The 12,553-nt window shown below is 36.3% G+C and overlaps 2 protein-coding genes across 20 annotated transcripts in view; both read left to right on the forward strand.

Annotated features, from left to right (window-relative positions):
- Positions 1-3,908: 3,908 nt before the first annotated feature.
- Positions 3,909-5,012, forward strand: LOC306733306 (E3 ubiquitin ligase TRAF3IP2-like; the record flags this gene model as incomplete). Its single annotated transcript, XM_079214526.1, has 3 exons — positions 3,909-4,004; positions 4,092-4,166; positions 4,259-5,012. 3 exons carry the CDS (start codon positions 3,909-3,911, stop codon positions 4,427-4,429), a joined length of 342 nt encoding a protein of 113 aa, XP_079070652.1. The 3' UTR covers positions 4,430-5,012.
- A 1,087-nt stretch (positions 5,013-6,099) lies between these two features.
- Positions 6,100-12,553, forward strand: part of LOC306740291 (uncharacterized protein) — a 29,967-nt gene continuing 23,513 nt past the window's right edge. For 18 of the 19 annotated variants that reach the window (XM_079222397.1, XM_079222411.1, XM_079222409.1 and 15 more), the window contains exon 1: positions 12,303-12,499. In XM_079222397.1, coding sequence (XP_079078523.1) covers positions 12,337-12,499 — 163 coding nt within the window. In that variant the 5' untranslated portion in view covers positions 12,303-12,336. Of the gene's footprint in view, positions 6,377-8,094; positions 8,296-8,375; positions 8,460-8,551; positions 8,657-8,753; positions 8,910-9,036; positions 9,181-9,310; positions 9,455-9,706; positions 9,851-9,969; positions 10,090-10,286; positions 10,407-10,590; positions 10,624-10,721; positions 10,770-10,858; positions 10,886-12,302; positions 12,500-12,553 lie in introns of those variants that run through there. The other variant, XM_079222404.1, reaches the window with a different exon arrangement.

Raw genomic sequence — 12,553 nt, forward strand, 5'->3', positions numbered from 1 at the left:
AGAGGAGAGAGCGGCTGTTGGGACTGTGGAGCTGACCGGTGTGGAGCTGTGGAGCCTGCAAACAGAGACACAACGTGGTGACTCAGAAAAAAGTCTCATATCGGAGTTAGGAAAAGAATATAATCTGAATTGATTCAGGATTAAATAATTTATCATTTTTTTTCTTTTATTATTATTTTGAGGGCTGAGGATGAACACAATTCTCATCTTCAGAGTGATGAGGCGGATCTTGAGCTTCCCTTGCCGCTAAGATCTTTTGATGAGTGGCCACACCACAGACCGCTTCTGCCTCCTCACCACTACATGAACCACTACGGTAAGAAAACATGTATTAAGTATATTTCATTCATTTTCATCGAAAGGGGCAAAAATGGTAAATATCCAGTATACTTGATGAAGAAAAAAAGGATGATTTATGATCTTTTACTTAAGTAAAAGTAACCATACAACGGTGTATAAATACCACAATACAATTAAGAGTCCTGAATTGAATGTACAGAAGTATTATCTGCAAAATGTACTTGTAGTGTTAAAAGTATATCCATTATGCATCAGAATAGTCCTTTTCCGAATTGGATTATTAGATCAAATGTAAAATGTGGAAGCAGTACTTTAATATTGTAGTTGAACTAGGTAAATCAACTTTAAACTACTTAATATACTGCTAAGTTTTTCAATCTATAGCAATGCTGTACATTTTGAATCTGTAAAGTAACTTTTCTTTCAGATAAAGGTAAAAAAAAGTGTAATATTTCACTCTGAACTAGAATATTAACTGGAATACCAGAAAGTGTTTACGTAAAATACAAGAACCTGAAATCTTACAGTACTTGAGTGACTGCTTCATCACTTTGGACCGCTTTCATTAGCAGCAGTTGGATGATTTATTTGAGCTGGCAACCTCCTTCTCTGGCCTGTTTTCTGCCTTCATCATGCGTTTAAACTGTGTGTCCACAGACCTTCATCGTACTATGGATGTCCGGTGTTATCACTCTGCAGGAGAAGGGCAGTTCAACCTCAGTCCACTCAACACGTACCTTCCTCAGCCGTGTTACCACTTTGCTTCCTGCCTGCCCAGATGGGATGACACACAAAACTGGTAAAAAAAAAAAGTAAAAATACTTGAAATGCAGACTAGGTGCATTCCTTTGTCATTCAAACACAACTGCACAAAGTTCCTTCAAGCTTCCTGTTTGTGAAAAATGCAGTGAACCAGGTACTGCAACTACTTTACATTTACACAGACTATCAAATGTCAGCACGATGCAAACAATGAGCCTTTTGTTTTTTATTTCCTACTGCTTTAGGCTCGGACATCATAGTAACTTTATGAATGACAGCGGGGCTCAGGGAAGTGTCTCAGTGAACGTGCCCCAGTTCTCCATCCCCCCCCTGGAGGCTGTGTCACAGGTCAACGTGATAAACCTGAGCTCAGCGGGAGCGGATGCGTCTGTCTCACATCCACAAGAAAAGAGAAGAACCATCAGTCTGCCTGATGAGTGCCGTGAGTCACTTTTATTATCTCATTTAACCGCCATCCTACCAACATATTTAACAGACAATAACTACCGACTGATTAAACTGACTGACTCGATCACAGGACTATTCATTCACGGACCATTCTTTCGGACCATTTATTTTTATTTTTATTTTTATTCCTTTCTCTCCTCCCACCGGTCACTCCACTGCACAATTCATATTTAAACACTCATGCCACATACACTTAACTTTAACTTTAACTTAAACGCACACGTCACTTTAACATGCCACATACACTTAACTTTAATACACTTAATACAAACACTTAACTTTTACTTTAACGCACACGTCACTTTAACATGCCACATACACTTAACTTTAATACACTTAATACAAACACTTAACTTTAACTTTAACGCACACGTCACTTTAACATGCCACATACACTTAACTTTAACTTTAACTTAAACGCACACGTCACTTTAACATGCCACATACACTTAACTTTAATACACTTAATACATACACTAAACTTTAACTTAAACACACACGTCACTTTAACATACACTTACATTAATGTTATCTGTTGTCTGAGCACTTTATCCTTATCTTATTTAGACTTTTTGCACTGTTGCTGTCGTTGATTGTTGTTTGTCTCGTCTAATGTCTAATGTCTAATGTATGCACCTTCCGCCCAACTAAATTCCTCGTCTGTGCAAACATTCCTGGTAATAAACGGTTTCTGATTCTGATTCTGATTCTGAAGAGAATACACTAGAAAGAACCATCATCATTGCAAAATGTAAAAAAGGATATTCTCAAAAACCTATTAGTTATGTAAATAATGTCTGTAAATGCAAGAAGGGATTGGGATTATTTTAGGAAAGTTAAAGGTAATTTGCATATTGTTCAAAAAGAAAACAAACCTGCTGCATCTTCCTCTGCCTGCTTCACAATGACTGGCAGAGTGCCCCCACCCCTGATGGTGTCAAACATGTACTCATTAAACAAGTCCATCTTTTAAAACTGCATTGGTGGAATTGGGTGCGTCTGCAATACATTGTTTTTTTCAAAAAGCCCTGATTTAAAACCGGAAGAGAAAACAATTAGATGAAATCATTAGTAACAAAATGATGAACAAGGTGAAGAAAAACTGGAATGTTGAAGCACCTGTGAGATGTGACATAAGGATCAAGGTTATTTATAATATATATTGTCAAACAATGTATCGTATATGTCATAAAAAGTGACAGTATAATATGTCATAAATTAAGTCATCAAGTAGTATGCAATTAAGAAAGCCAGAGCAAATAGTTGGGTGTGTTAGTGATTGTATGTTGTCTTAATAAACCTGTCAGGTCTGTTTTGGGCCTCTGTTAAAAAGAAAAGAAAAGAGGATGCACTCAATTGTTGCCTCTGTTGTTTATGAATGAGGTGAACAAAATTAGACTACAGTTTATTTTCTCAAATTTGATTAATTATGTGCTGGACATAGTATCCAAATTTGTATTTGTCTTTTTCTGTGAATGTACATTGAGAGCAACAAAAGGAGTCAGATTCCTCGTACGTATTTACACAATTACTTTTGATTTGCATTGTTGAAAGATAATTGTTCCATACATACTATTTCTGGGTAAAACCAAAACTATGGGATAAACAGCATTAGAGTCAATTTAATGTTTTTGTTGGACAAACCAGAAAAACAAAAATCGCCACTCTGATCAAAATACTATCTTATTGAAATGTATTATTTAGAATTGTTGTTAGTAGTTTCAGATATATTGATTCAATTCATGGTTATTTGTGAGGCTGTAGTTTGTTGTATTGTATACATTTAAAGATTGTTCTTGCACAGTAAATATGCACAATATATAATAACAAAGAACAACTTGTCTCAATGCATATTTACAAACAACAGGGGCTCTTCTTATGCATGGCATTGTTGCATAGAGTTTACTATTTAACTAAAAAGGATTAAATCTGAGATTCATTTGGATTTTATGATCTCTTCTCTTTTTCAGGAAACGTTTTTATAACTTATTCTTCGGACATTTCTTCAGAGATAGTCCCCTTTGCAGACTTCCTCACAAAGCAAGGTTTTCGACCAGTTGTGAGCTAATATATCTTCTCTCAAAAGTCAGATTACATTTACATTTTTTTAAACACTCAGCAGTTCACCTAATGCCCCGAATTTAATTTCACAGATTGACAGTTTTGACAACCCCATCAGGCGCATGGATATCAACAAGTGGAAGGATGGTTACCTGAAAGATGTCAGTTTAACCTTCATTAAAACCTGATTTTAACAGATTTGATCTAGATTTTTGTGAATCGGTCCTAAGTGTGTGTGTGTGTGTGTGTGTGTGTGTGTGTGTGTGTGTGCGTGTGTGTGTGTGTGTGTGTGTGTGTGTTTTCAACAGCCATCAACCATGATCATCATCGCCATCAGTCCAAAGTACAAGGCGGACATTGAAGGATCTGTAGTGGATATCCATGGTCGACACACTAAATATATTCACTCCATGGTGAGAACATATTTGTTTAAATTAGACGATTCTGATTCTGAGAATAGTTGCTGATAGGTACCAATATTTTTGATCAAATTTTTCCAGATACAGAATGAATTCATCCACCAAGGCAGCTTGAATTTCAAATTCATACCGCTTCTCTTCCTCAATGCGTCCCAGGTCAGAGAGTTCTTTTTGTTCAGCCATTTCTCTCCCTGAAACCTTTATCTACTACACAAAGAAATAACACATATATACATACTTTCTCTCAGAAACATGTCCCCTGTTGGCTTCAGAACACGTGTGTTCACCGCTGGCCACAGGACACTGAGGATTTGTTACTGCGGCTTCTCCATGAGGAGCGATACGTTCCTCCTCCTGTACCTCTGGAGCTCACCCTCATCGTCAGGCCTGTGGCCATCAGTGCCGCAGCTCCACTGTAGAGACACACTCCTTATAAACATATAAAGTAAATTCTGATTGGTCAATTACAAAACTATGGCTATGAACGGCAGACCTTTGCTATGGACGCAGTTCTGATCACCGCACACAGCGAGACCATTTTTTGTGGAAACAATAACATTATTTTTGAATCAATAAAATGACGAATATTTTGTGTCAAAGTATAGATTTATTGTGTAGGTAGCAGTGTAATAAGCAAAATCATATAAACATACTATAGTGTGTCAATAAAATGTCAAAGAGTAGTTGTAATATAGGCATTGTATGGTATGGCGTAGAATACATCTGAAATTATAATCTATAATGGCAGCAGTGGATAATCTTCTGTTTGGGGGTTGAATGACTGTGATTGTGTCTTGTGGTTATGGCATGCAGTGTTCTGCTTTGTAGAGGAGAGAAGTTCAATTACATTGTGTCCAGTGTGTGAACGAACAGACTGGATGATTGCAATAAAGAACTGTTCAGCAGAACCTGAGATGAAACTCCCGGTGTTGTAACAGGAAGTGCATCCTCTACTCGGCTTTATTTATGATGCTGTCTATGTTGGAAGAAAATAAAAATCATATGATGTCATAATTAAGTCGAAATACATCATTATATTATTATTATTATCATTATTCATTATTTATTTTGGGATGCCTACAGCCTAAAATCAACACTGGACAGCGAGACTGGCAGGTTTGCATGCTTTTAAGTTATGCTTGATTAATTATATTTGATTAAATAAATTGTAAAAAAAAAATACATTATAACACCCTTATTTTGCCATGTCTTGCAAAAAAGTAAAGGTGTACTATGTCATAAAAAAGTCATAACAAAGACACAGTACATATGCCACAAATAGTCATAGTATAGTATGTCATAAAAAGTCATAAAGTTGTCATAGTATCGTATGACATACAACACGTATATGATTTATTTAAGTGTCATAAAAGTCATACCATAGTATGTCATCAAATGTCATGAAAGTAATAGTATATGTCCAAAAGTATAATATTTCAAATATATTTTCAAATTGTCAAAAAGTGATAGTATAGTGTACAATAAAAAAAGTCTTAAAAAGTATGTCATAAAAATGTATCTTATGATAAGTCTGAAAAAGTCTTAAAAAGTCTTAAAAAATCCTTTTTTTTAGAAGTCATAGTATAGTGTGTCATAAAAAATCCTGATATCGGACGTCTATGAAAAAGTCATAAAGTAAAGTTTGCCATGAAAGTCTATAGCATGGCATTAAAATTTGAATAAAACATCATAGTAAAGTGTGTCATAAAAATAACAAAAAGTCGTAGTATTGCATGTTATTAAAATGTCATAAAAAGTCTTAGTGTAGTATATCACAAAGGGGCCCAATTCAGCTAACTGATCTCACACACACCGCCTCAAACGCCAAAAAAGGCCTGTCGGAGCGACTGGTGTGCAAAGCTCCAGCTAAGAATAACCCGGACCTTCTGGTGGATAAAGTTACCTTGAAGGCTCCCTTTGCTGGGCTCTGACCTATCCATGTGAGGCACCAATAACATTGGGTGGTATTCTGTCTGTTCCCCTCACCAGCCCTCTGCTTGGCTTGGCTCTTTCCTTCCCCTGCGTTGCTTTCCTTTGCCACCGTCCCCAGACCCCCCTCTGCAATGCTGCCACACTGGCAGCTCCAAATTCTGCAACACCTTTAAATCTTATAATTTATGCTTGATTTTCTAATTTTTTATTTTTTAATCTTGGAGAAGTTCAACCTGTGGATTACATGAGTCGGGAAAGAACACCGTGACATGGAAGTGGAATAATTGAATTGACTTGGTCACTTTTTCCCATAATAAGTGGATGCTGATTGGGTTCCTGAAGCTGTGATTTTCCATTCACTTCTGCAAGAGGAGGCTTCGCCCCCAATTTAAAGGATTATAGCTGAAATTGTCTCCATTTGACTATGGCTGAAGGTAGGACTGTAACACCTGCATTAGCACAGAAATGAACAACACTTGCTGTTTTATATAGTACATAAATCCTAATATATATACACTATGTAATAAATTAATGGCTATGTTTTGATTTGGTTATGTCCTCTTTGGAAAATGTGTTGAAAGTTGGTTGCTATAAATACAGGATATCATGTAGCCAGAGTATTAGCGTTGCTCTCCTGTGACAGACATGACTGCTGCTGCGGCTGACCTCTGGTTTTCAACTTTCTTTTTGCCATTTAAAAAATAGGCTAATACTTCTCATGTAGGTATTTTCCAACCAATTATTTAGTTTGGTGAAGTTTTGGGGCTTGAATGAATTGAGCAATACCGCAAGTTTTCCTTTCGAATCGGTATACATTTATTGTGAAATACTGACACCACCTGTCCATCCTGAATAATTCTCAAGGGTCTGTTATTAGTTCTTTAATTACAGCATATGAGGAAGTAAACTGGGCATGACGGTCATGCTCAGGTTTCATTTAAAAGGTCTCTCTAACACCTTGGCACCATGTCCAAAAAAAAACACAGCAGTGCTGCGAGTGTCATTAAATGCCATCACAATCATTTTTGACAGGAATTATTAAGTGCATCATGTGTTTGGATAATCTGATGAAATAAAAATGACAGATGATTATTGTCTTTTATGATCTTCAATCTGACAAGATGTTTTAATCAAAATTCACATAATCCCACAACATCAGGACACAGGCTGTGTTATCATCTGATAAATGAAGGAATCCGTGTAAAGTTTCTTTGATCACAGAGGATATATTTACGAGAGACTTCTATATTCTTTTATTCTTGCTTTTCTCACTCAAAAAGAACCCTGACGTAGGTTGGTCTTAGATGGGAAAAGGTGAATTCATATATTTCTCTGCACTAATCAGAGTTTTTAAACATTTTAATTTTTGCTGATGTTTGCTGATGTTGTCTGTACTGTCAATCACTTGCGATGAAGCAGTTTAGCTGAGTTTTTTCTTGTTAAACTCTTAATTAATAATAATAATGTAAATAATGTTTTTCAGAACTTAAACGCGATGATATTTGATTATTTAGTCATGAATATTTTTATATATTTGAAAAGAACCACATACGATCACCCACTTCAAAGAGAAATGCAATGAGAGGTTTTTGTCAGAGCCGTATTTTCAAGAGCCTGACCAATAATAACGTTCAAACTTTAAGATACTGATTTAATTATTAAAGAGTCCCTGAGTGGGACATTGTACAGACAATAGATAAACAGGCCAATGCTGGCTAGTAATTTTGACACATATCTTAGCCGTCATACATGTAGATTCTGTTGTATTCTTTGCATTTTGGTCGATATATTTGCCCTGCAGATTTTTCGTTCTGCCTCTATTATTTTCAAAAATGTACACTCCCATGTTAGGAAATTGTTAAAAAAAACACTGAAAAAGAGCAAATACAAATACCTGTGTGCAACATTTCCCTAATACACTTATGAATATAACCTCTTGGAGCTGCATGCCACTGTTCCTGTGTTATTTATTAACAGTGAGAATTGGGTCTAAAAGGACAAATCATGTAAGAATACATAAAAAAACAAAAAACTATACTTGTTCCTGTTCCAGTGTAGCAGAGGACCAAGCAGCAAACGTTGTACTGCAACAAGACTGCCTTGATGATGTTGAAAGTTCTCAGAGTGACTGCTTGCGTTTTTCCACATAAAGGAGCCGCATCCTCCTCCTCCACAGCCAGTGGGTCCAATGGAGCAGCCGCACCACAGACGAGCTCTCTCAAGTCCAAAGGCCTCGGCCTCCTCGGGAAGCTGAAAATGTCTGCGGAGCTGCTTATCGCCCTGGCGGCCCTTCTGTCCTGGGTGGTGGTTGGAGTGGTGATGTTCGACTTTGTGGAGTACAAGGCCGTCCCTGGTAAGTCACGAATACCTGACAATGCATCTTTTTTAGTAATTCAACCATCAAACATGATGCTCACCTGTTATTAATCTCAGACATTCAGCAAATCGTTTTGGACCCCATGCAAGCTGTAAACGACGCTGTTGATGAAGTATCCAGTCTACTCAATAAGTTTCAAGGTACATAAGAGAGACAGCATGCATGCCACACATTTTCTACAGTGTTCAAGCAACTATTGTAATGTTTGACTCTCATATTTCTGGGCCCTTAGAATGTGCACCTGATTTAAGTGACCCCATGTCCGCTGCCACCTACGCAGCTGAGGAATTAGCGGAAGCAAAAGATGGATTTGTTCGCTATTTTTCAGATGAGGAAGGTATGAAAACACACTCGTACTCATAAAAAAAGTTGTTATCATTTTAGCATACATGTGATGTGACAATGGCTCTAATAACCTACCCCCGAATCCACAGGGAACCTCTACCTCAGCTATGTTGACCCTGTGATCATCGGTCGACAAGCTTTCCATTCAACGAATGATTTTGTGCATGGAGTTGCGGGCAACTTCAGGGACACACTGTGTGCTGTTGTGGACACTGCATTAGATACTATATTGGATATAACTAAAGGTATGTATTCCATATTTGTTGCTTACTTCTGACTAAAGAATTTGTCTGTCTTCCATTTTTTATTCACAACGAAAAACATGTTAAGAAACTAACGATAACATTAATTTTTCCCTCACTATTTTCTCAGGAAAAGTTGACCTTCGCTACATCGACCCTGTGGTCATAGGCAGAAGTGTCATTAGTGTTACTAATGACTTTGTGTGTGGAGTGGGGGGCTACATCCAGGATGTGTTATGTGCCATTTTGGACACAATTATGGATGTAGTAAAAGGTATTTGCTCTCCTCATTTAACATCCCTCTGATCTGTAACCTCCTAAATATGGAAATGACAATTTCACACAGCATACAATACTGATTTGACATATTTGTCCTTATTATTTTTCTATTGTTTTTTTCTCAGGAACCATGGATATTAGCTTCATGGACCCTGTGGAAGTTGGCAGAAATGTCTTCAGTGTTACAAATGACACCATGAGTGGAATAGTGGGCTACATACAGGATGTGCTCTGTGCCGTCGTAGACAGCGTATTGGATATAGCAAAAGGTACCTCTGCTATATTTGAACCTTCTTATTATTTGGTGTGCATTATTTACATTAAATACTATGTCTGTATTGTTGAATCCTTTTTGTTGCCCAAATTCCTTACTAAATCAGCATTATTACACGGTTACTGTTAGCTTGTGTTTGTTGTGGGTGTGTAGTACTTTTATTACTGGCAGACAATATATTTTCCTATTGGTCTTTAACTGTCTCACTGGAGCTTTGGCTTGAATGCATTGTTGTTGTTGTTCTCAGGAACCACGGACATGAGCTTCATTGACCCTGTGGCTGTTGGCAGAAATGTCTTCAGTGGTACTAACAACTTTCTGAGTGGAATAACAGGATACATCCAGGATGTGCTCTGTGCCATCTTTGATGTAATACTGGATACAGTAAAAGGTACAGTATTTTAACTTCTTATCTATGATCTTATAATCTACTAAGTATGTTTACCACTACAATGTACACTACTGTAGTCTGCTAACTGCAGTTTCTACTTTGACCTTTCTGTTGATCAGATATCCAGCATGCTGTGGGATTCAGCCCCATGTCTGCTCTGAAAAGAACCGCAGAAATCACCACAGAGCAGATAAACATGCTTGTGAGCTACGTCTCCACAACGCTGATTGGTGAACAAGGTAGTTTAACATTTTTAACATACGAGGACATCAATAATAAATCATACAATAATATTCCTGGTATATCACTGTGTTTGCATTCACTGTTATTACTCATATGAATGAGTATGGTAATATAATTAATGGTAAACAATCAGAAGTTGTATTTTTTGTATGATGAACTGCTGGTTTAACTGACTGTTGTGCTAATATTTCAGGGATCCTACCTGAAGTGTCCATTGAACCCATGAAAGTTGTCGAAGATGCCTTGTTGCATTTCTCAGACAAGAAAGATTTGTTTGTGGCTTACATGTCGAGCATGCTTGTTGCTGATCAAGGTATGCTTCTTTGCATTAGTTAAATACTATAATAGTTAATACTATATTGACTTAAGCTAAACAAAAAGATTGTTTTACACATATATAGTGACATACTATATATTATATATATAATATATAGTGATACAAAATATAGTGAAACCTTGATGCATACATTATCATATTTTCTTCTCTCTTTTTTTAGGTGAACCTGTTGTAAATGTCAAAACTGAAAAAGGTTTCACTTTTTATTACAGTTTTATTTTACCTAAAAGCATTTGACTAGCATATGACTGCAAATTACAACCAATGTGTTTGTTTCTTCTCTTTGTTTAGATAAAGCTGCAGCTCTCCCATCTCATATACATATGGTACAAAGGAAAGGTAATTAATGACAGAAAATTTTTCTTTTTTCGTCAATAAAATCATTTAAGCTAATTTTCTTTCATTTACGTATTTTCTTACAAATGTAGGTCAATTTCTGCCACCTTTTGAAAAAGGTAAGAAAATATCACCATTTATCACGGAAATAAACTATAACGTTGTTTTGGACATATGCATCGTGTGTTGCCAGAAAATAGTTGCCTTACATGCATGTTTGCATTAACTTTCATTTTTCCCAAAAGAAATTATGAACTGGTCTCAAGTCTGCCTAGTATGACATTAGGCAGACTTGAGACCAGTTCACCAAATTATTTTTAGAAAAACAAAAATATCAGTAATGGCCTGAAGTATGATGAAATTGTATGTTCATCTTGTTTGATTAAACTCAATTTTTCACTAACAAATGTGCATTATTGATAACCTGAACACTTTTATTGTAATACATGTCTTTATAAGGTTTTGGTGAGTGCATCTCTCTCTCTGTTTGTCACACTGACCGTTTGTTGTATGTAGCATTTCTCGGCATTCATTTGTTTTGCTCTTAAGTTGATTTTGTTCCATCATAATGTTTTGTGTCCTATGTTTTAAGGATTTATATGTTATAATGAGCATGAAAATCTGTCTTTATAATTCGTCCTCGGGAGTTGCATTCCACTGACCGACTGACCAACTGTAACCGGTATTTCAATAATTTAAACTTCTGCAATATACTGTATGTGTGTATGAATGTATCTGGATTGTTTGTACTGAATAACGTATTTTCGCCTGAAATATTTTTATTTGATCTTTTATCTGTCTTTTATCTAAACCACATGTTTCAAAACGTAGCCTTGGAAAATCTATATTTTTCTTTTTGTCAACAAATACTATGAAAAGACAAAAAACAACAATTCATTCATAACTAACAAGTATTGTTAACCAAACATAAAGCTACAAATAACATATAATATACCCTCTTCCCATTAAAAATTATATATATTTGTTTTAAACAATCAGGTATATGTGCAATTATTTATCTAGAGAGCGACATTGTTTACCTTCACTACGATTAAACGCTTTAGTTTAATTTGAGTAAATCCCACATGTTCTGTTCTGCTGCTCTAAATACTCACTAAATCAAGAAATATGTATCAATACGCCACTGAAAATAGTCCTCCATCAAATGCACTATTGTTTGAGTAAAGTTTGCTAAAAAAGTACGGTGCTCAGTTGTACCTTTTGTACCTAGGCCTCCCTTTTTTTCTTTTTTAAATGAAACTCTATGAAAAACTGAAAAAATCCGTGACGCATTTTGTAAACATTTACATCTTCAGTAGAAATGTCAGATGAACCATTGTGTGATGTGGTTTTGGTCATTTCCTATCATTTGTTGGCAGTAAGATCATTTTAATGATATATGCAAATAAGGAAAGTCATTAATTGCAGTGTATGGTGTGTACTATACAATGTTATGAATGGTCATTGTTCCCATTTCACCCCATCAAACAAGTTTGGAACTGCTTTTCCATGTTATGATGTGAAGGTCAGATAAGTCAGGTCACAGGTTGATGGTACAGTTACAGAGATCATGCAAGCTGCCAAAGATGAAGCTGCTGCTGCTGCTGCTGCTGCTGCTGCTGCTGCTGCTGCAGAGTTAAGTGAAGCCCTCGACTCGAAGATTAAGGAGGAGGAGGAGGAGGCTGAAGTTCCCACTGAAGCGGCCAGTGAAGCAAACAAGGAGGAGGAGGATGGTATTCATACATTTTTCTCTAATAGTCATATTCATTAGTCAGATACAAGATTGA

The sequence above is a fragment of the Taurulus bubalis genome (genome assembly GCF_910589615.1).
Source record: "Taurulus bubalis genome assembly, chromosome: 1".
NCBI lineage: Eukaryota > Metazoa > Chordata > Actinopteri > Perciformes > Cottidae > Taurulus > Taurulus bubalis.